Source organism: Alosa sapidissima, chromosome 19, assembly GCF_018492685.1.
Source record: "Alosa sapidissima isolate fAloSap1 chromosome 19, fAloSap1.pri, whole genome shotgun sequence".
Lineage (NCBI taxonomy): Eukaryota > Metazoa > Chordata > Actinopteri > Clupeiformes > Clupeidae > Alosa > Alosa sapidissima.
Genome location: NC_055975.1, coordinates 21,267,561 through 21,292,560, shown reverse-complemented (window position 1 = coordinate 21,292,560; position 25,000 = coordinate 21,267,561). Strand labels below are relative to the sequence as shown.

General features: G+C 42.5%; 1 protein-coding gene across 2 annotated transcripts in view; it reads left to right on the top strand.

The window, feature by feature from the left end:
- The first annotated feature begins 6,633 nt into the window (after positions 1-6,633).
- Positions 6,634-25,000, top strand: part of mdga2a (MAM domain containing glycosylphosphatidylinositol anchor 2a) — a 155,195-nt gene continuing 136,828 nt past the window's right edge. For both annotated transcript variants that reach the window (XM_042073277.1, XM_042073275.1), the window contains exon 1: positions 6,634-7,579. In XM_042073277.1, the coding sequence (XP_041929211.1) occupies positions 7,507-7,579 (73 nt within the window). In that variant the 5' untranslated portion in view covers positions 6,634-7,506. The remainder of the gene's footprint in view (positions 7,580-25,000) is intronic.

Sequence of the window (25,000 nt, the reverse complement as noted above, 5' to 3'; positions counted from 1 at the left end):
TTGACCTCTGATAAAGACATAGAAAAAGATTGAGAAGAGTTCAGGCCATTACACCATGTACTTTTTCCAAGAATGGACTTTCTAAAAAAAACAGTCTTTCTACAAACAGTATTATAGTTTCATAGCTTTCGTGAAAATAATACATTCTCCATATTCCATGCATGCATACCTTTTGAGAAGCAGTGGGGGAGTTTGCTTCGCTTGATTGTGCGGCATGATTACAGTGTCCTTGGTCTTAACAATAGCACAGGCGCAGAGCTGTTAACAAGTATTAAGCCTGAAGCCCTCCCAGCAAGCCGCCGGCATTGAGAGCCAAGCCCAACCGCCACCGAAGAGTTTCCACGCGATAAGTACGGAAGGTGTTGTGTAAGATGTGACCCAAGTAAAAGAGGCTTACTCTCACAGTAATGAGACTATCAGAAGAAGCCCTCACACATACTTTCCTCACACATACACACACACACACACACACACACACACATACACACACACACAATCCCTGTCTGACTTGTTTATGATTATGGTGTTGTTGCAAATCATTTCAAAGGGCCGACCTTGAGTGTGGGTTTTAAAAAAAAAAACAACAAAAAAACAAAACAAACTGAAGCGATAAAATGGGCTTTAGCAAAACCTCCGTTTCACAGCTAAGCAGGAAGGAGTAAAGGGGTTCCAGTGACTCCTGCACAAACAGTCATGTCTGATTATTTTCAGGCCATACAATGTCCTTACTTGGATGACATTGAGTGCTACTGCTTGAATACAGATTGCATATTGGCGCTGAACACTCATTCAAATACATTTGCCATGCCAGGTACTTTGCTAAAACTTTCCATTGCCTTTATTCGTTTCACCTTCAGCTATTCAGCCGTCACAGAATGAAAGAAATGCTTTTGTAGCAGAATGTCTCCACTTATTCCAGGGAAAGATTAGAGTTGTCTATGTAAATATAGAATTTGGACAGAGCAAACCTGGACTAAAGTCAATCACATCATATTCCCAGTACATTCTAATCTACAATTGGAACAATAGCTAGGCCACAAGAAGATAGAGTCAATGTGCCCTTCTAAACGCACCTAACCATCTGAAGCCTGGATGAATCTCAGGTACTTCAAGGAGATCCTTAGTGTATTCTCTTTGTTCTGATCTGTTGCGTCTTGCTGTGCATTACTGGCCTTCTCATGATGTGTGTTACCTGTCACTTGTACAAGGAGATAGTCATTGAATTGTACATTGTGTCCTTGCCTGAAAGTTCTGTGCTCTGCACTGGTCGTTGTCAGCAGAGATAGCTCACTTTATTCTGCTAATTTTCTATTATCTAGGACTTCTAGATTAGCTAATCAACAAAAATCTTTGACGTGGCAAAGTAATTAAATATGATTCCTGTAACTATATGCTTTGTCTCAGTCCCCAACACCAGCACATCAAATAAATAATGTCAATGTAAACGACTGGCTCTCTGGTCCACTTCCTCCTCTTCCATTTGAACTGCTATGTCACTGTTGGTGTCATCCCTGTGCTGGGATGAGTGCCAGTCATGGAGGTAGACTCCAGATCAATCTAAATGATGACACATACAGAAGATTATGCTATTTCAATGGCACATCTGCGTGTTTAAAGAAGGACTCAACCTTGGGGTCTGCACGGCATGTCACAGATGCAGGCATGTCACACTCATCCTTTCTGCCATGTGCCTTGTGCCTTATCCCTTCAGTCCTAGCAGTGATGATTTGTGTCCTGTGCCCATTTCTTTTTCACCATCAAGTCCAAACCCAAATTAAAACACTGACTCACTGACACAAACACTGATCAAACACAAGATTGGCAGGGATGTTCACGCTTATTTATCAAATTTGTGCACAATTAGGCTGTATTTGAAGAGGCCCCAGCAAGCATCCAATGGATCCCCTGGCTATGCTAATGCTGAAGACCTTTCTTGATGCTCCATTGTACAATGGCCATGGTAACTATGAGACCAAGTGTGTTGGAATGATTATTATTTTACAATGGCAGTTGCACAAATATATTTAGAGGGGACCTCCCTGGTGCCTTGGCTTTGTTGGCTAGGTGTCATCCGGTTGGCATCACCCGTGCAGTACCTTGCTTCATATTTGATATGGTGTAGGGCAGTGGTTTTCAAAGTGGGGGCCAGGGGGGGGGGGGGGGGGGGGTGCCAGGGGCCTCAGCAAGTTGGAAGGAAAAATAAAAGCAAAAAATAAATACATTTGGAAAATGTAAAATATACCTATTACTATGAGGGTTGTTATACAATGCCATTATAATAATGTGAGGCATATCTGAACATTATATTTCCCATGATAATGACTGGAAATAATAGTAGCATATAGCAGTCTCATATAGCAGAAAGCCCCAAATACAATTTTTACACACTGTATGCTCAATCGCGAAGTGCTTGTGGCTAAAATAATTATTAGGATTAGCTTAATGTATTTTTACATTTGCCGTAGTATTGTCGATGGGTTTAATAACACATCAAGGGGGTCCTTGGCCAGAACCTAGTGGTATTTGGGGGGCCTTGTCGTGGAAAGGTTTGGGAACCCCTGGTGTAGGGTACTTCAAAAAAATGTCCCCTGACTTTTATTATTGCCTCAGCTGGAGGGAGAGCAGATCTGTCTCTGTCCGATGACTGGGGCTGCTTACCGTCTCCAGAGACTGGGACTGGCGATGCTGGGAGGGAAAAAGAGAGGGAGAAAGAGAGAGAGAGTGAGAGAGAGAGAGGAAGACAGATGGAGAGAGAGAGTGAGAAAGGGAGAGAGAGAGAGAAAGAGAGAGAGTCAGTACTCTGCACTTGGGCAAACAATCCTGGGAGTAGTCTGGTATTAAAGGACACCAGCAGTCGCTTTATTACAGATGAATATGGAGGAGTCTGGAGCGCATCCAGTGGCACTGTGGCTCAGATGAGAACTATCTCTCAAGGTGATTGCCAAGGTGAGTGTGACTCGGAAGTGCTTTTTAAAAATCCCAGAGGTGAGAAATATAGCCATCATAATGATGTCAAGGTTCTCCTTTAAGCGACTAGAAACAAATCAGGGTTTGTTTGTGTTTATGTTTGTGTGTGTTCCTTGTTTTGATTAGATTAGAACACACTTGCTTTAATCAGTCGGCTAAAAGTACACAAGTTATTTTTCAGAGCGCTTGTAGGCACATTTCCTTTACTCCTTTGAAATTATAACCGAATAGATTGTTTTGGCAGGCCGGCCCAGGAACTGTTCCAGCTCAACTGAGTTTAAATTTTAGTTTGTTTATCAATCTAGCACCCGTGCCGACTCCAAACCCCACAATTCACTCCTGTCATTAAAGTTGGCTGTGATCTTTCCTCTTAAGTTGTTTCGTGTTATGCTAGCCTATACTGATCACATAAAAAAAAAGTATTTTCCCCAATGTAATATGCACAAGCGATTGCACCCAAGAAGCACTCACAAATGTAAGTACGCAAATGCACACACACACAGACACACACACACAGACACACACACACACACACACACACACACACCAAATGGAACCTTGAAATGGTGCTTTGAGGAATGAATAAAGTAGAGCAAGCAGGTTTTGTTTTATGTACGGTTATAAAAAGAACATCTGTTCTCCGTCTGACTACCTTCCAAGACTTTAACTCACAGAATGCATTCAAGCTCTCACGGAGGCACGGAGGCAGTAGCACTCTAACAATGCCTGGGCTTCCTGAGTGAGAAGTCAGGATGGGGGAAATCTAATAACCCCATTGCTTCTCTCTTGATCTGACGAGGTGGCACAAACTGATGAGAACAGAGATTCCGTCAGTTCCCTGTGGCAGATCTGATTTCTCCCTACAGATGTTGCTAGCTCCAAATGTTTAATATGGAGAATGTACTGTATGTGTTTTGTGTGTGTGTGTGAGTGATTGTATGTATGCATGTGTGTGTGTGTGTGTGTGTGTGTGTGTGTGTGTGTGTGTGTGTGTGTGTGTGTGTATTCAATGCATGTGTGTCTGTGTGTTATGTGTGTGTCTAGATGTTGGATTTGGATGCATGAATTTGATAGTTATCTACTTTATTGTTATTATAAATTTAATTGCTATCTTGATTTCTTGTAAATGTATGCTTTGGTGGTGCACAAAGGATGTAAAAATGACATCAATTTTTTACAAGCTGGAGGTACTAAAGAGGATAGTGTTGTATAATGTGGCAGAGCAAACCACTGCACCTCACCAAGACACTCAGTGTTGAACTTCAAGTGACCAAAGCTTAAGGATGCATGAATCGTAAATATTGAATCTCCCAACGAAGACCATAACAAGCAAATTGCCCCAGCTACTGTTCAGCAGTTATGCAGAGAGAGAGAGAGAGAGAGAGAGAGAGAGAGAGAAACCTACATGAATAAAAAATTAAGTGCAATAAATCAATGGATTTTAAATCAGGAGTGGGACTTTGCTGTGGAAGGTTTCTTTTCTTTCTTTCTTTTCTTCCATTCTACAGCCAAACAGCAAAAGCTTGGATGGCCAGACAGGAGGTAATCCATGGAGGGGGTCACTCACACCATGGCTCCCTGTGGGTCTGAGAATGCCGCCAAGGTCACTCCAGAAACAAAAGGTATCCAGTCAGCCATGTGCATTCATAACCTCCAAAGGAGGCTGAATGATCCATCTTTAACACGACCTAACTTTATGTGTAACAGCTGCTCGGTGTTGACCCCCGGTGACTTACAGTGGAAACAATAAAAATGGTTTATGTTGTCGGGCATCGGAGGCATAGATCAAAGCAGATAACCGGTCCATGCCTCAAAAGCAATGCGATTTTGGTGCATATAACATTGTTATGTAATGACTGAATGTGTCTGAAATCACCACTGCACTGTTTCCCATTCATCTGCTTTAACAGCGATCATTTCAGTGAACATGATCATTTACAGAAAATCTACATTAACATTACGAGAACAAGAAGAGTACATAGAGAGAGCTGGCAGTGATGTCTTCTTTGGTTCCTTTGGTGCCACATCACATGTGGGTAAGCTAAATTCAAAAGGCCCTTTACAAGCTCTGTTGGTGTTCCTGTGATTCTGGCCTTCCAGTGCCTAAAATGATGTGAAATTGCCTGGGCACTTGCATCTTTTACAATGGTTTATTATCATAACTTCAATGTGTCAGTTTCCTGCTGGGCTTTTTAATTGCGACACTGCACATGTTGGTTTGGGAGGCTTTGATGCGGTGAAATCCAAGCAGTGTCGCAACAATCATCAGACATTTCATGTGTTTATTGTCATTTTACTTGTTGACTGCCACAGTTCATTTAAGAATTGATTAGATAATCTATTTTTTGTCGCTTTTGAACCAGACACAACATATTAAATAGTTGGTGGTCCCTGGAGATGGGGCTGGCAACCACTGCTTCGGGAAGAGGATCCTTTAGAAGATGTAAAAAGAATAGTGATTATACTTATGGAAGAATATAAAAGTACATCATTAAAATATGTGATTCAAAGCCATTAAACATCTGGAGGATGAAGTAAATGTCACTATATTGTTCTATCAAGGAGACGTGAAAAGATTGCTATATTGTAACAGACTGATTTTGTCCTCTTCTCTATTTGGGTTATTATTTGAGAATGTTAAATGTTACCTGACATTTAGTTAAATAGATTTATTTGGTCCTACATAGATTACAAATGTAGATGCAATGTAAATGTCCTAGACAAAGCATGTCCTAGACAGGTTTTAAACTATGTGCAGTCAACCTCATATTCATATTGAGGGTAGTCTATGCATATGGATCACTGACTCGGGGCAATTTGTTGTGTGTAGTGAAAATGAACAAAACAGGAGTAGGTTACAGTGTATCCATGTGAAACGCCATAAGTATATTTCACCATATCAATATCACTACATATTTTCGAAGGATTGGAGAAAATAAAAGGAGTTTTGCTTAAGTTGTATGTGAGCACAGAGAGGCCTACTGTCAGAATATGTAAGAGGACCAATTCAACAGGCTGCTAATAATATTCCTCTGTCTCCAGGAGATGGCACTCATTGTACAACTCCAGCAGTCCTGAATGCCCAATAAACTGCACATCTGTCCAGGTCGACGGTAATGGCTGAGCATACGTGACAAATAGTTTAGATGAACCAAATACCTCTTTCATCCGTTTTCCTGTTCCACCATTACCCCAATTGAATTGCCCCTTCCCATGACTGTGGGATTCTGAGGGCAATACGGCAAAGCAATGGTGGATTTAATTTGTCCTGATAATGTGATGAAACATAGTAGGCCTACTTTGAGTAATGTGTATCTTTTTACATTTCTATTTTATTTTGTGTATTTGTCACAATTTTATGGCGCCTTGCCTTTGCCAGTTAAATAATAAAACAACTGGAGACTGCAAGAGTTGGAAGGTTAAGATGCCTGTGACCTACGATAAAACGTTGGTAGAGAATGCATAAAAAAGCAATCGTTTGATTAAACTGTGAACTGCCTCCTCAGTTTAATGTTTAACCGAACGATTGGTGGAAGAGCTGAAAGCTGTGTGGTGCTCAACATGGTGCGTTTTTTGGTGTGGAAGTGCTTCTCATACAAATGAGATGTGAGCACTCACGCACACTTTGACGTCGTCAACCAGCTGGGGCTTCGCGTTCCAGTGCAGTAGGCTACGTATGGCGCAGCGTGGATGACCATCCCCTGAAATTATCCTCCGCATTTAACGTTTTCTTTTCTGTAGAAAACAGTTACAAGGGACTCTGATGTTGCAATTACTGCAATATTTACAGATACTGGTATTTTTAAACGAGACGGCCAGTTGCCGTGTAATAAGCCTTGCGCATTTCAGGCGAATTGGAGGACCTGTTCTCATTCGCCGGAGATGAGTCCACCGTCCACGGTCTCTGGATCCAGCATCTGAACGCCGAACAGCATCTCATCACCGCAGCTATCACAGAAAACCGTTTAGCCTTTCCATTCACTGGGTCCTGTGTGTAGTCACGGGGGGAAAAGACGAGACGTCCTTCTCAATCGTTGGTTGTGTTTCATCCAGCAATGGGAGCCGTAGAATATCGAGAAGAGACGCCGGATTCGAGTGGATATCACAGGATACCGATCAAGAATGCTCTCCTGGCAATTATCTGTAGCTCTCTCTGATACTTTTACCATGTCATACGGCTCCTCAAGGGTTTGATCTAAAATGTGCAATGACCACTGAGCTACCAATTGACTTGTCACTTGGAACATACATCTTGAACGTTTTCCCTTTCACTGTGATTTTTACTTCTGTTCACGCCTGCGGTTCGTATTCTTATAACATCACAGTATAACTCTCCTAAACCGCAGCAACCAGATGAGCACGAGCCGATTACCAGCGCTATCTGCTATTTTGACCAGATAGTCCCCGTTACCTCGCTCAGTACACTGAAAATCCCGGTTTTCGGCGGAATCACGGAAAATTGCTACTAGTTTTGAAACCGGTGCTGCCTGGGAAAGAACCTGTCGTTACCGGGCTGGATATGTTGACATTAACGTAAAGATGGGGTTACATTTTGGTCTCTTGTGGCTTCTCAACGTATATCTGGAGGGCATCCATTGCCAAGGAGTGTATGGTAAGCGAGCAGCATTAATGAATGTTCTTCCACAGGGTATATAACAAGCAATTCCACCATGACCTTGTGAAGAAGAATCCCTTGCATATCGTTTAGTTCTCCCAACATTCGGCCTGGTCGTTATTAGATTTTCCCACTGTTATAACAATGCACATCCTTGATGAATCAAATAGTTGCACGCTTTTAGTCTGGTATTTTTGTGAAAATTGTACAATTCTGTTAGTAGACTATTGTTAGTCCTATAAGTTATTAATCTGACAAAAGCTCATCAGCCTTCCCCTCTACCCCTTCTCTTCTAAGCAAAGTTTTGTGATATATGTTCAGCAAGTGAATAGAAATGACAGTTACACATTGCACTGTGACCAAAAATTACATTAGACAGTCTTTAGTTGTGATGAGATGACAGCAAAGGTGTTGAGGCCTGATTCCATTTGTCTACTGTGGAGATGCTCTCTACTATAATGGTTATAGGTCAACATGTATTCCTACACATGCAACCTGTAGCATAACACACTTTACTTAATGGCAAATTCCAGTAAAGGTGGAAAGTATACAAATGCAACAATATAATTCTTACTATCAGTGCAGTGAGTATTTAAAGTGGTCACAGAAAGTAATTGCCATGGAATTAAACATTACAAAGCTTGCCCACCTGAGCTGCAGCTGTCTTGAAAGATAGTAAAAATACCACCAACAACATTGTAGGTGATGTTTTCCAGGCGATTAAAAATGTACTAGTGAGAGGACAACAGTGTTATATTGTAAATCTCTTCTCTCATAATTTTGACACATTGTGCTAAATTGTGATGGAACACTCATCACCACTCAGTGTAACCTTTTACATACCCAAATTAACAAATGTTCAGACTGTCCTAACATTGCTTTAATTGTCCCAACACATATCTAACCCTAACCATGGCCTCTCCCTCACCCTCACACCTTTACCCTTTGGCACAACACCAAACCCTAACTGACACTTCACTGTAACCTGTACCTTAAAGTGAGGCTTAATTGGGTTCCTCACTCTCAGAGAGTGAGGACCCCCAAAAATGCCCCTTTCTAATGAAGTGAGGTCCATTGTTTTGTTTTTTTTACTGGAAAGTGTGTACTGTTGAAGACAGGTGCATGTGTAGTGCAGAGTATCTTTTCTCTCAGTGCCATTGTGTCGGATATTTTGGTGGCTAGTGGAGTAGGCTAGTTTTGGGTAGAGTAGTTTTGAGTCTGGGTCTGGGGTCATGTATTCTTATTCAGCATGTTCTGCATTGGAGTTAGTCTACACTATTTTGTGGTTGTGCAATCGTGCATAATTGGATAGTCTAGTCCAGCACACTCAACAGGTCCATCACTCCCTCTGGACACCAGCACTGTTCTTTCATGCTTCTAACTGTGTAACTGCATCTTTTGCCTTTGCCTGTCGTTCTGAATCGAGGAGAAATGAGTGCCACCTATTGATTCTGTTAGATTGATGCACGGAGTCCTTGGATTCATTTTGCACTTGTCACTCCTAATAGTAAACCATTGTATTTATGGTGGGCTCAGGTGGCTAGCTATCTGGTATCTCAGCATATGTAAGGACATAGAGCTATACAAAACCACGGTGTTTGGGCTTTTTGGCCCGCACTGCAAAAAATCAATACATGTTTAAGTGTTACCTGGGAATACAGGGTTACAGTATGCTCCACAAAGGACACTGGAGAGTAATGAAGGCAATAAGGTAGGCTTAGGTCTTAGTGGTTATATTGTCATTTCAATCGGATTTCTTAATGTTGGCAAGTTTTTGCAGACTCCATTACATTCTAAATCTATAACTACTGGTTTGTAGAAAAGGACCATGTTCCGAGGCAGGGTTCCACAGCAATGGCCCGCTGACCTGGGGCAAGAAAAAGAGCATGTCAAGCAAGTTGGTTGGCCAATCAGTTTATCTGCCAGTCACCATCACTCAGTCAGCTTAGCTCACCCATGGTGCTACCTGTTTTAAGCTAAGGAAGTGAGGCTACTAAAGTAAAGAGAGAGCTCATTACAATGTAATAAATGAACAGTTTTGTGTGAAAATTATTTTTCTGGGCCAGTAAATATAAACATAAACAAATAAATATAAACAAGGGTCCAGCAGCACAAATCTCATGTACTTGCCCAAGGGGGCAGTGGGTGGGAAATGTTATGTTGAACACTGTTCAAAAGCTATTTTTGTGTCATCTAAGATATGTCTTTCGGATGTAATGCTAGTGCTTAAACAATGCTGGTACAATTCTGTTATCAAAATGTATGAGGCACTTTTGTAATGAAGTCTTTTTCTTTTCATAAACGTAAAATCATTCCTGTAGCTATCATTTTCCTATTTTAACCCAGCTGGTAGAGCAAGATCCAAAGTGAAGTCATAGGCCCAGTTTCTAAGGTCAAGCCATATGGATTAAATACATAATACATTGCCTATGCTGTAAATAGCTTAGGATAAACCCAGCATGAACGACTAAATCCATATGAATTGAAGTGATATTTCACCAAATTCTAAAAACTATTGGGCTTGCCTTTGGTGCAGTGATAGTACTTAAGGGACTGAGGGTTTGACTGGGGTCCTCTAGCTCTTGCCTCGTCACCTGCTGTGAGAATGGGCTTCTGATCCACTTTAATGCTCCACTGATTGTCTGTGAGAAATACTGTCCTTCGCAACAGAAGGATCACCCCATAGATCTGCCATGATTTGCTTCACCAACGCAGCTATTTATTCAGATTTAGAAAAAACTAAATATATATTTTGATTAGCCTCAGTGGATCATTGAACTAAATAAATGTGGATCATTGAACTAAATTTGGGATGCCATTTGTTGACAGAACTGTACAGCATGATTGTAAAAATGCCATACAAAGAAACCATCAGCTATAGGTTTTTGAACAAATTGTGATTTTGTGTTTTAAGTTCACTCAAAGCCAAAATGAGGTCTCTGTTGTGGCTCAGATGGCCAGCCCAGAAAAGTACTACAGACTACTACTGCCTAATGCACAGTGCCCACTATGGTGGTAACAAGGTGCATCCAATGTCATTGGCTGGCCCTGATGTCAGTCACAGGAGTGTTTATTCCAAGTGGCACCTTAGAAGATGACCAACTACATACACACTGTTACTTCTACAAGGCCCCTCTCCATCTGTTGTTACCTGTCCTGCACGCTACGCAAAAGGATCCTGATGGAGGAAAATAAAAACTAGGCTGCTCTTTTGGCCATATTCGGCCAGAATATGCAACAGAATTGCGGATACATTTCTGACTGGAGAGACCTGACGTAGAGTCCCTCCACTGGAGGCCTGAAGAAAGACTCCAAAATTGCTCTCTGTTATGGAAGCTTCTGTGGTTGTCAGCTTCCCTTGCGTGGCGTAGTGTAATTTAACAGGGTGATAGGAACTGTCAACGTTTGCACCGCTGATATGATTAAAACACGTGTAGCTGGGGCAATTTGTATTGTTTGTGACACTGGTACAAGGGGAATGAGTAAACGATCTTAATGCCGTGAATCATTAATAATGGCAGGTTTGCGCTTTGAAAATGTGCACGGGAAGGCTTGGTAATTGTTTCTTCGTTATCACGTGTCAGCACTTTTTTGCCTAAGTTGGCCTGTGAAAGTTCTTTGCTTTTTGGTACATCTTTGATGGCATTTTCACTCTTATCTTTGAATTCCTGTGTTTCATTAAAGATCAAGCCAGGCAAATCTGAAGTTTTAATGAGCTTTTCTAAGTTATAGTTTAGGTAATTCAAGCTTGTCTTTGGAAGATATATGTAGGTGTCATTAAACTGAATTGAAAACAGACTAATGTTGATAGATCCTTGCTTATCATTCAAAATTAAATATCAAGATAAAAATGTTCAGGTCTGGCAAGTTAAAATTTATTAAGATTATAAATTGAAAGGATTCTAGTTCTCCGAGTTGCAATTATGTATTCCTTTTTATAACATGATATCTTCTCAAATGTCCAGTCTTGGCTGTATCAATTGATGCTGTAACTTAGATCTCTATACTCAGTAATTGCATGTGTGCTAATTATAGTTTGGCTAATGGAACTATTTGTTTCCTTGAAGTGCAATGTTCTTTAATCACCAAAGTCTCAGTTTGGTGTTTGTTTTATATGCAAATGAGTTTTCCTCTTGTCAACATCTCATGTTGAATTCACTTATCATTAGGTATCTGTGGTCCTTTCTTTTGTTATAATTAAACATTTTACTATTTATTTATGAGTAAAATATAAATGCTGTAATTAGTCCTCAACAATCACTGGACCAGAAACTTAATCAATAAAGATAGCACATTATTTTGGTAAGTAACATAATTTGGTAAGTTTGAGTGTAGTGTAGATGTTAACTGTGAGATATGTGTATTTACCTCAAATATATTTTGACATTTCTCCATTTATAGAGAATTGGTGGCTCAACATATTGACATGACGTGATGTATCATGGCTTTTGCTGACCAGCTAGTTTGCAAAGTGTGCTATCAATCAGAGTACCACATCCTTCTGTTTGGACTTGACAGGTGTTTAGTTTGGCAGGTAGACTAGTTTTTGTCAATAAAATTAGTTACAGAAATACACTCTCTCTTTCTCTCTCTCTCTCTCACTCTCTTTCTCTCTCTTTCATATATACACACACACACACACACCGCCTGGCCAGAAAGAAATCGGCTTTTATGGTGAATGAAGATATGGTGTTGTGGACATCATCCATGACTACATTCCTGTGTCAGGTTCTTATTGCTGTAGGTGACCTTGAATGGCTAACCTATCTCAATTACATTAAGAAGATTATGTATATTTTTTGTATTATGTCCTTCCCCTGATTTAATCCAAATGAACAGAAAGTCCATGTTTTAAGAATGCTTTCTGTTTCTTACGAAGACAGTCCTTTTTTTGTAATAGATGTTAATGACTACCGACAAGATAAAAGGTGAATAGTCTTACTTTGGGTTTCTCACTGCTCAGGTTCCTTCAGCACCTCTAACAGTTCCTCTAGGCGAGGCTCCTTTAGGTCTTGCCAGAGAGAGGCATGTTAGTACCTGACCTTTCACACCCACCTGCTTATGATCCTATAAAGCCTCCTGGGAGTTGAGTTTGATGTTTGGGTCAGATTCCATTTAAGAGCAGACACAGAGAATGAAACCCACAACATCTTCTGTGAACGTAAAAACAATCAACAAAAAACAATCTTATGAACAAAAGACCCCCCCCCCCCCACATACACACACACACACACACACACACACAAACACACTCCATGCTCTAAAACAAGATCCAGTCGCTGTCACTTGATTTGATGAAAGTCCTCTTCATGCCACCAGTGGGTCATGTTGGAAAAAGAAAAACAGTTCCACAAAGCACACACACACACAAATACAGTAGACGCACTACCTACATATACACACACACACACTCACACACATACAGTTTTCACTGGCTTACTGTCGTGGAAAACGTGTGGAGATTATGAATTGATATATTTTTCAACTCCAGATGTATTTTATTTTTTCCTGGAGCTGTAATCCCATAAGAGGGCTACCCATGACCTTTGACCTCTTCAGAGGCCCAGTATTGCTTCCAGTAATGCTTCTATTATTTAACGCGCACTCATGGTGGAGGTCAAAATGGCAGATCTTTGCACAGGGGCTAAGCGTGATGTTTGCTTTTCTGTTTCATCTGCGTGGGTGGGTGTCTTACCTTTAGATAGCTGTGTGATTCATGTCTCGCTAATCTTTGTTATGGGAAGGTTTTTTTTTTTTTTGCTTTTGAGAAGAGGCCCATTTATAAATTCATACAACCTCAGTCAGCTGTGCCCGAGAAACCTAACTGTTGTGTTGTTGGTTAAGCCATCAAGGACATGTGGGGGTTTATTACACGGGTGATGCATGTTGTGCTTGCACCCACGAGGAAGTAGTTCACAGTGTTTGGGGATAAAGACGTGTGGATTATATTTTTAGGATTTCAGTGATCCCGGGCTTTCAATTGAGCTATTGGATGTTGTTGAACACTCGCGTGCCATAGGTCACTATGACTTTGCTGTATTTTAACCACTTGAAGCAAACACTGGAAGCAGCTCTGGAATGAAGGAGGCCAGGGGAAAGAAAGGAAGAGAGAGCGATAGAGAGAGAGAGAGATGAAAATTCAGTACCAAGTCACACGAAACGAGGCCTTACCATGCACACAATGATACCCTGTGCGGTCTGAGCAATTTGTCTTCAAAAGCCACCTCACAGGCTTTGGAAAAATAATTGTGTTGGTTGAGTTGTGATCTTGAGAGATTTTGTAGGGTCTGGGTACACAGCACCTAAGAGCTTATTTACTCTCCTGCGATTTGTTTTCATTTTCTCTAGTAGTACATTTCTCAATAGGTGTTTGGAAAGACCTGGTTTGAAAATATTCACAAATAAACATGTAGAAACACAAATGATTGCATTGATTTGTTAAATATCTCATTGGAGCTTATTGTTTTTAAAGTAACACTCTACTCAGTCTTTGTAACAGGACATTTAATAATAAAAATGTCATCTGCCATTGGCATGGCTTTACATGACAGATTACGAGAGAGTAACAGTGGCAGGTTACCATTATAGTTCTACAAATGGTCTTGACAGCTCACGTTGTGTGAAATGTGATGACAGCATAATATTACTCTGTGGCATAGGGTTCTTATAGCATCTCATACTAAGAGCACTGTCATTACAGCCAACGATAACTGTAGCGTGACACACTGCTACATCACTCAGCATTATGTACTAATGAGTAATGTCAGGAAATGCTTGCTTCTGTGACATTTTTATGACATGACTGCATCAATCTTGTGACGAGAGGTTCGTATGAAGTGCTCATAGCTCCTCCTCTTGATGGAATTCCATTCCAAAACCCATTCAACGAAACGCTAATTACCATGCTAATATTTGTCGATACAACAAAACACGTGTTCGCTGTCACAGCTCAGTGCATAGGGCCAGTGTACCAGACCATGACTTTGCGTTTTCCACTGATAGTGCTGTCCCATTTTGTTCCCAGTGCGTCCTCTGCAGCCATGCATGTGATATACTCTGTAATGTACTTCATTAAAGGTCGTGGGAGAATTATTTATTTTTTTCAGTTAGTGGTTACTTTCCCCGTCGCGAACCTGATTTATGACTTACTCTAGTACTAAAAATAGTAGAATGGTTGTAACAAGCGGGTACAAGTAATAAGGCCCACACACAAAGCCAACGATGATCACTGGCGATTGTTTACAGGTGGGAACAAGCCCCATTTTCTTTTCTTTGCGTTTACAGCACTGTAAGTCTATTGGCATGGGCACAATGAACAGCAACAAAAGCCATCATGAGCAACGCTGTAATTCTCCTTTAAGAGGACCAGTGTTCTCTCATTCTGTCGCCCCCCTATCCTCTCCGTTAATCCCAACCACCAGAGGATTCACAGCCTTCAGAACCCATCTGCCCGAAAAAAAAAAAAAACATGGAAAAAAGGGGGAAAAAAAGTGACACAGATATTTTATCGCCGCTCCCAGATTAGAGGAATGAGGTGCTGTTTGAGGAAGCCATAAGGACCTCAGTGCAGATTATGGATTCATTCTCACAATGTTCTCGCACCATATTGTGCTGGAAAAAAATCCTCTCTAGACCAGATTAGGCAATTCCGTATTAGGAATAGTGTCAATTGGTGCCAGCGAGCATTGCCTTATGAATTTGCAGCGGGGTTCAAAAAGAAAAGAAGGTTCACAGAAAGGCAGCGATGGTGTGACAGTGAATAGGGCACTTTGGCGTCATGAAGATCTGACTCCTGCGGTCAGGATCCATTGTGGTCGGTCGCGCGTGTGAAGTGCCCTTTTACTGCCCTGGCAGTGGCAGGTGACAGATGTGAGTGACAGATCCCATGGCTCCTGAGCCTGGGCAACTAAGCAGCAAGCTGAAAAGGTGCCAGTCACAAGGCTTTGTGGTTTTTCCACCCAGTTTCCCCCTCAACCACCACCATTGCCGTAAAACAGTCCAACAGAGAGGATGTTAGCCAGGTTGGATTCAAGGATGCAATGCCTTTTGTTGTGTTGCAAATGTTGAACCGCTTCTGAACATTTGGCCCTGATGAAGAGATTAAGAATGGTGCAGCACATCACCCAGTGCTCGCTGCTTTTTCTGGAGTGTCTGTCTGTGCCTTTTTTTCCCTTTTTTGGTAATATGTTGCTGTTGTTGTGTCAGGATGTGGATTGCAGTCTGGTTTCTTGCCGGGCATGCTTCTACCCTCGTCTTGCAGCGATTGGCCCCATTATGTGGAGAGGGCTTTGTTCAAGTTGCATCTACAGCCCACAATCACTTTCACAGGGTAGAAGACAAAAGATAGACCCCCCCCCCCGGCAAGGAAGAGACAGACACTGTAAAAATGCTGCAATGCACAGGTAAAATAAAGAAGCCCATTAAATTTGTATTGGCAGTGTTCAGGGAAAAAAACCCTGTCCTATATGCTGTGTGCACCCTGCTGTTTGGCATCAAGCAAAACAGCATGTATCGGGGTAAGGATCAAGACATACATATGGAACAGATGGAATGTACGGAGTAAGGCCTGCCAAGTTCCGTTGTTGTGCTTACCCTTGACCTTTTGAGAGCGTGTCTGTTTTATTTTTTCTGGATTCTGCACGTGCATTTTGTTGCAGGCTCTGGTGTTAAATTCAGCTAATCACATCAACTAGCTGGATAAAACGTGAGCAACTGCGTGCCAAAATGTGTCAGTCATGTCCTTCATCTTTCTATCTGTGTAAGAAACATGGAGGAGGAAGTGAAGGATGAGGAAGATCCGGTTGAATCACCTGAAAGCACGACAAATGTAGCAGTGTTTAGCTCGTGGGCCCTACAGAGAGTATTTGTATGAAAAATCCATGCTACCATTCATAAGATGGTGATGATTCAGAACAGAAAACTTAAACAGTCCACCACAGTACAGGAAGATAGTGGGAAAAACCCTCGATCCTTGCTGCAGGAGATGCCTTTATTCATTTTTTCCCCTCAAATAAATGAATTGGCTTTGGTATTCTTTATGCTGCATCTGACAGTTTGCATATTTCTCAATTTTAGCTCTTGTCGACCAAAATGGTCTACCATTGTGCAAGCTATAATTGCTTGCAGGATTAGCCCTTTTGCAACAGAATTATATCATTGGTTCTTTCCCAAAAAATACTCCTCCTGTGTTGCGTATATTATGGGAAGGAGCACTTGGTACAAAAATAACGTTGCAATGTCCTCCAGCACAGGCCTTTGTCAGCTGATATTAATGCGTGCATTAGAGGTCTTTCAGATGCAGCCATCCATGTGAGAAGAATGACTCCGGGAAGGCACTTTGGACCTTGTCCAGGGCCACGATGTTTTGAAAGCATATAGGCATCATCTTAATCCAATCAATAGCACTTATACCTGTAAGTGGAATGACTGCTTACATAATTCCCACCAACACATTACAGATGCCGGGTAGCATTAGAAAAAAATGCTGGTGAAACCCTGTAAAGGCACATGCGAGCTTACAGGCCTTGTTTAAGTACGGGTGAAAGTTTTGTGGGGGGAAAGGCTCACCTATTAGCCTAGATGGCCATTAGATATTAGCATTTTGAGTGGTTAACTTCATCTGTAATTAATTTAAAGTCTTATTGGATTTTCCCATTTTCCCAATATTGTGATTGAGACCGCCCCTCCCCTTGGCTTCCTAAACAGTATACACACTGCACTCGGTCTTGTAACCAGATCTCTCAATGGTAAATTGTCTGCATCTTTACCTCACAAATTATTGATGGGAAGTGGTGTGTATCACAGTTGCATGACTGAGCCTTTAGGGTGAGTGCGAAGCCTGGGCGCAGATAACATGTCTGATGCGGCTGCTGCTGATTCTGCTGCTGCTTCTGCTGCAGCTACGCAAAAGGCCCCTCAGTGCATGTATATGTGTGTGTGTGTGTGTGTGTGTGTGTGTGTGTTTTATATCCATTAATGCGGGCACTCCTCTTGCGTTTTGTCAAGCCATTAGCTGTAGATTTCGCGGGAATGAGTGTTAATAAGTGTTAATGAGACTTAATGAGGATAAGGCAGTGCCGATTACTGGGAGCGGTGTGGGCATGCTCCGTCTCGTGGTTCAGTGCACCGTCAAAATTCACACGCAGAGGGGGCCCTGCCGCCATGTGTATGGTTTTTAAAAAATACATATTTTTGGTCAATCAGAGTCAGAATAACCTGTGAATACTGTCTCCTCTGGCGTTAGACCACAGAACCAAGAGGCTGTGCAGTACCGTTGACAATGTTTCATCTCTCTAATCTGACAGAGGGTATCGGGGGGGGGGGGTTGTTTAGATGGAGATGCGGTGGTGGAGGTGGGTTGGGTGGAGGTGGATGGAGGCGGTACAGACGCCTGTTATCAGTCAACTTGCACCCTCGACTTTGCACATCAGTGTATCTGTCAGAGCCTGGGGTCAGTGTGAAGCGGCAACCGTGACTTGTGTGTAGATTTTTATGCTCTTAATTAAAATTTCACAAGCTGGTTGACTCACTAGCTCGCCACTAACAGATGTGGCGCTACCTCGGCAACGAGGATGAGGAGGAGGAGGAGCGAAAAATCGGCACTGTCAGAGGCACTGGGGCGTTAGTTGGTGTGTGTGTGTGTGTGTGTGTGTGTGTGTGTGTGTGTGGGGAGGGTTGCGTGGGGAGGAAGCCTGCACGCCTCTTGGGCCCTGATCCAAGGGGAAAATGAGAGTGCAACCTGCATAGAACACACACTTCCTGTGCAGAAGCAGTATGAGGAGCAGTATTTTGGTCCTGTTAGCATTTACATTTGCATCTGTTAAAATGTGTGTCTGTATTTTCTACACTGGGCCTTTTTTTTAAATGTTTTAAACAATGATTTCAGTGGAAGTGGGGAGGCACAGTAAAGTCTCAGTGTTGGATCAAAGAGTAATCCAGATATTTTGGATCAGATAGATATCCATATGCCCCGAAACGGTTAATCATGATTAAATGTCAAATCAGATTACAGTGAACAAATCCCGATCCCAAGTATCTTGATCCCATCTCAAAGTTTTGAAACATCTGATTTGAAGATTTCAACCTTGCCTAACCCTTGCAATCTGATCATCTAAATTGCACAATCCACAATTTTTTTTTTGGTGTGTGTGTGTGTATGTGTGTGTGTGTGTGTGTGTGTGCGTGTGCGTGTGCGTGTGCGTGTGCGTGTGCGTGCGTGTGTGTGTGTGTGTGTGTGCGTGTGTGTGTGTGCGCGCGTATGTGTGTGTGTGTGTGTGTGCGCGTGCGTGTGTGTGTGTGTGTGTGTGTGCGTGTGTGTGTGTGCGTGTGTGCGTGTGTGCGTGTGCGCGTGTGCGTGTGCGTGCGCGTGCGTGTGTGTGCGTGTGTGTGTGCGTGCGTGTGTGTGCGCGTGTGTGTGTGTGTGTGTGTGTGTGCGTGTGTGTGTGTGTGTGTGTGTGTGTGTGTATTCAAAGCTTAAGTGTGTTTTTTCCTCTCTCTTTTCCCTCTGTTTCTCTCTGTTGGATTTGTACTCTACTCTCCCCTAATATACATGCGGGTATGCTGAATGCTTGCTCATTTTGTGAGTACAGAGGCTTGGTCCACAAGAGCATAGAATATGACTGGTAAACGCCTTTCATGTGAAGCCGTTGGTGGAAAGCTGAGGTCATATATAATGCAGCAGAGGTGCGTGAGGTGGGAGGACAATGCCCCGTGCAATGCCATGAAACCCAGCATTTGTGACTAAACCAAATGGAAAAAGCCGCTCTGATGAGCAAATTATTACGTTCACCATCTAAGTATAGGCTTCCAATATTGACTGCAGTCACGCATGACACATGCAATATGGTTTTCACAAGCATTTCTCTATCCATTAAGGGGTATGGGCAAGCACGGCATATTCTGCCGGAGCGGTTTTCATCGTGTCAAGCTAAGCTGTCCCGGTCTGTTTGGTGGCTGAGAAAAATGGAAAGAGGGGGTTTTGAAAGGCAAAATCCAAATGAAAAGTGAAGGGAAGTGAATTGAATAGTGCGCCGTCTGGGCGTTTGCTTTAGAGAGTTGAAATTGAAATGTCCCGCGATGGCCCCGTCTTGTGTGGTGAAATGGACAGCCGTTGATGAGGGAGGGGATGGAGCCTGTGGCTGCTTCATGAGAGAGTGATGATGCTGAGCGGATTCCTTTTTTTTTTTTTTTCTCAATTTTTTTTTTTTTCCAAATAATGTTTTCATATAGGTACTACAGTATATTCAGTTGGAAGCATACAAACTTGCCATCTCAGAGCTATTCAGGGCACAGAGGGCAAGATGCTGAGGTCCAGCCACAGCCGCCTTGTCTACTGAATTTCTTCTTTTACGACCCTGCAGAGTTGAACTGTCAACAAATGTTCTATATTCAAATAATATATTTGCATAAATTTGATGTGAATATCAAAATTAGATTGTACAAATGAAACAATAACATGATTCAGTGCACTGCAAAATGGACAGCAATCACACAAATTCATTTTTTATTGTATATTTCTGCCAAGGAGGATATGTTTTAGGGTTATTGTTTGTCTGTAAGCAGAATTATGCAAACGTTACCTGTCCAAATTTAATCAAAACTAGGCGAAAAGGTAAAGCATAGCCCAGGGAAGAACTCGTAAAATTTTGGAGTGGATACACATCAGTGGGCAGATCCACAAATTTTCACTTTGACTAAATGTTGGCTGATAAGGCGTACAGGATTTGGCCTTGGCTGAAGTCTCCTCTTTTCAAGCGCCCCTCTTGTTGAAAATGAAATGTAGCTGAAGCCAAAACGCAGAAGTAATTCAACAACAGACGTGTGGTAATGATGGTAGAGAGTTCACAACCCAACTCATCAGCAGAGAGTGATTTGCACCCCGAGAAATGTAAAACGCCTCGTTTGGTCACTAGAGTGCAAAAGTGTGGAACCTAGAGATAAAGTTGTATGCATACTATTGCATTGTGATCCAATTAATCTACGATTTCAGCAATAGCAGGTATGTACTGTAGATCTTCTAAAAAAAAACTAATTTATACTGAAATATCCTCTGTGTATGAGCAGTTCTTGAATTTCCCCTTGGGGATCAATAAAGTATCTATCTATCTATCTATCTATCTATCTATCTATCTAGTTATCTCTTGTTGTTTGCCCTCTTAATAGATATAATGAACAAAAAGACATTTGAATGGTTTGAATATATGCATGTTTTTCAGAACCATATTGAACAAGAGTGTGATTTTTGGCCAATTATGGCAGCTCTACTGCAGAGTACACCGTCATTAAGGCTTAAAACATGACTGTGTGATTTTACTTTTAACTCGTTGGTCTCCCAAAAAGCTTCATCTCATGAATACTCGACTGTCTGTGATCGAAGGCCGGTGCATATGTTCAGTTGTTTAACCACATTTTGAGTGCCTACTTACTGTAAGCCTGGGAGTATTTGACTGGTAAAGGAAGTGTGATATCCTCTCATTTTCATGGCTGTTTTCTGATGATTGATGAGTGAGTTTGAGTAGATTTGCTTTTCAAATGGTAAAATGTGCAATTAAATGGTTGGTAGTGTCACAGAGCTGTAAAAACTGTCAATCGGCTGGTCTAATAGATCTAGGGAGTTCAGAGAAGCTCAAGAGGCCCTTCTGTGAGCCAAAGCTTCTATGTGTGTTGTGCCTCCAAGAATAAGTTGTTCTTTCTTGGAAGACGGCGAATGGCAATCACAGAAATCAAAGGCAACTGTGAATGCCTTTGCTACCGTGCAATCAGAGCCACCTCACGTATGGCCTGATTTATCGTGGACCGAGATGTGTGTGAGAGAGCCCTCTGTGACAAAGCAACACTTGTAATCGGCTTTGCCTGCTTGCCCTCAAGAATGCTCCTCATCACCTATTGTGACAGGCTCTATCAACAATGATAATGAATTCATAAGCAAGCTTCATCAATACTGCATCGAGCCGCGACCCGAGCAGCAGGCATAGTTTGGAAGTGACATTTAAAGACAATGTAAATGTAATGATGACATCAAAAATCCGGGAGAGATTGGTCAGGATCCAAAAAAAAAGGAAGGAAAAAAAAAAGAAAGAAAAGATGGGCTGGAATATTTCCCCCGTCATTGTTCTTGAACATTGCCCTCATCATTTTTGCCCTTTTGCGAAACATTAACATGAAAAAAGAAGGACAGAGGACTCCATCACACTGGCACCCCTCCTCCTCCTCCCGCTCTGCCATTTACGCTCCCTTCTCCTCGGCATCCTTGTTTTGCGCTCCGCGGTCAACGACATAAACGGCTTAAACGTGCGGAGCCTAGCGGCCTCTTCCTGAGGCATCAGATACCATGTCAAATTGAAGATGATGGATGAATAGGCCTGACACTCTCGTTGACTGTCATTTTTAACCCCCCCCTGTGATTTGAACCCGAGACAGCTTTGAATGGGGGGGAAAAAAAAATACAGGCACCCAAAGCAGCCTGCTGCATGCATGCTGTCTATATTTAGATGTCCCTCGCCCGCCCATAATCTTAAAGCATTCTGTGCACTCTGCTCGAGCAGGCTGTTATTCCTTAGGTTTCAAGAGGCAATACAAAAACAGCACCCCTTACCCCCTCCCCCCCCCCCGCCCCCTCCCATCCAACACCTACAAAAGAAACAAAATAAAACAAGGAAATAACAAACTTGGGACCTCTGTGTGGAGGCTTTGGGGTTGGGAGTGCGTTTTGCTGCCTGCGGCTCTGCCACCGCTGCGCTTTCTTCCTCAACTCGGCTCTGCTTGCACTGCATCCTCCTGCTGGGCCCGAGCACTCAGCTCCGACTGCACCTGATAAATGAAGTGTTTATTCAATAATGGGGGGAAGACACATCTCGCTACATAATTACCATGTGAATAAAATCTATGGTGAAGACTGCCTTTAGGGTTCCCTCATAGAGACACACGCTGCAGTGCTTAATTCCAGGACTAAACTTACTTGGAGTTACTTTTTTTTGTGTAGTGTGTGTGTGTGTGTGTGTGAAGCTTTTTTTTTTCGCTCTATCTTTTTCTCTATTTTATTACGCATCACTGTGTTGCCAATAATAAGAGTTTGTATTTTTTTAAGCATAATTTCAGTACGGCTTTTGCGGAATCATGGTGGATTGACGTGCTGTGTTCGCACCCGTCAATACATTGATGGCTTAATCTACTTTCAGCTTTTCAGATCTACGCCAGGATGCTTAGTATACATTGTTGATCATTGAATGTCTTTGCCTTGGGCATGTTACCCCCCCCACACACACCCCACCCGAGTCCTGTGACACATTAATTGTCTGTAATGTGAATAGTGAATATGAGTACACACAGGAGCTGTAGCAGGCATTGTAATGTAATTTGTCAATAGGTGCACATCGTAGCAAATTATAGATAGTGTCCTTTCAAAAAGGTCTGTGCACAATGTTATAGTGGACTTCACACGGCCATCATTTATAGAGATAGTGGCAAAATGAACCGAGGCCTTTGCTGTCTCCTAGCACCCAGGAATAGCACATTTCCTAACATTGGAATTTTTCTAGCGTGTGAGCATGTGAATGAGGACCAAACAGTCACTTTTTACAGTGGTAATTATCCATCTTTACTCCTTGGTCCAAAGTGGATGGATCCTTTTTGGTCTCCTTATGCACAATTTGGCAGCAGGTGCTGCACACAAAGGCACTGTGGTTGCTCTAATTGACACTTTTGACTTGCGAACAGTTCGGGGCAACAGAGTCCATTACACCAAAACTGGCAGTCTAATGAAAGTGCTTAGGGGCTCGGGACAGAATGTCAGTGGACAGCAGGGTAATAGCATTCCCCATGCTCTCTCCTACACTTTCTTTCTCTCTCTCTCTCTCTCTCTCACTATGGTGCTCCATTTCAAATGCTTCATTACTCAGGAGAGGTGGGGTGGATGGGAGAGCCATGGAAGGCTTGTGGTGCTGGTGGTGAGGATAGGGAGGTGGGGAGTGGCGCCGGTTTGGAGGGAGAGAAACGTCAATTAGGATAAATTGAGTTGACGGGAGAAAAGAGTATGTGTCCTTGAGAGGGTCTAAAAGAACGCAAAGAACAACAACAACAACAACAGCAACAACAACAACAACAGGAACAACAACAAACAGCCACTGCAACTACATCGGCGACGGCAGCAGCAGCGGCGGAGGTAACTGTGACCGGACGGGTCCGCTCGTCAGTAAATACCACACCTGTGCCTCCCCGCCCCCACCCTTAATTGTTCGCGGTGATTCAAACGGAACTTGACCTTCACCTGATCGCCGCTAATTGCATTTAGCTCGGCTCACTTTAAAGTGGGCCCCCTCCCCCCTTCACTCTACGCATCAGCATCTTTTCCTGAGGTTAAGCAGCAATGTCAGTATGTACCGAGCCGCCAGTACACGGTGCTAACTTCAGTAGCTTCAGACTCTCTGTGGCCCGTAACCTGTGCGCTCTGTGCAGATATCGATGTCTGTGGATGTCTGTGTGTCTTTATATAGCCTGGCAGTGCTGTTGTTTCTCCATTACATGACATGCCGTGCCTTAATGAGAGAAGCTTTTTTAGTTTGGGTGAAGCTGTCATGTAGAGTGCATGCTGCTTTTCGTGCTCACACTTGACACTTGGCTTGTACTGTATGTGTGCCCTCGGGATGTGTGTGTGTGTGTGTGTGTGTGTGTGTGTGTGTGTGTGTGTGTGTGTGTGTCTAATTTAATTGAAGTAAGATTTATATACCTTTTTTGTAGGGATCTGTAGTGTGTATGCCCCATATGTGTTTTCATTACCCATGGAGAGATTAAGTGGTATGGCAGCGGATCTATCTGCTGGGGCCTGGTCCGTCCCCGCTGACCTGTGCATAGGTCAACAGATGAATGAATAACCACATAGGGGCTGGTGGCAGGTGTGTGTGTGTGTGTGTGTGTGTGTGTGTGTGTGTGTGTGTGTGTGTACACTTTCAGCTTACCAATTTGTTCTTGTGTTTTGCATTTCTCTCTCCCCTCCCTCCACACACACACACACACACACACACACACACACACACACACACACACACACACACACACACACACCACCCTGCCACCAGCCCCCTATGGCCCTTTTGTCATGGAAGATTAATGGCGTAATCTTGTGGTGTGTCGTCAACTGTTTCCAAGTTTTTTATGCATGAGGAGTAATCTGAAATATGCCTGCCACAGGATTTGCCGGCGCTCCAATGATTTCGACAAGTTTAGAATGAGAGGCTCCATTTTTTGCCATGACCTGTCTGCACTGTCCCAATGATTATGGATTTTCCCTACTCCGCCTCGACATTGTCTTTCTGTTTTTTTTTTTGTGCTGTACTGTTATTAACTCTAAAATTACTCTATTTTTCAAATGGATAGTTTCTCACTTCTGATATCCATTTCTGTAGGCTCAGTCTGCTCTACATA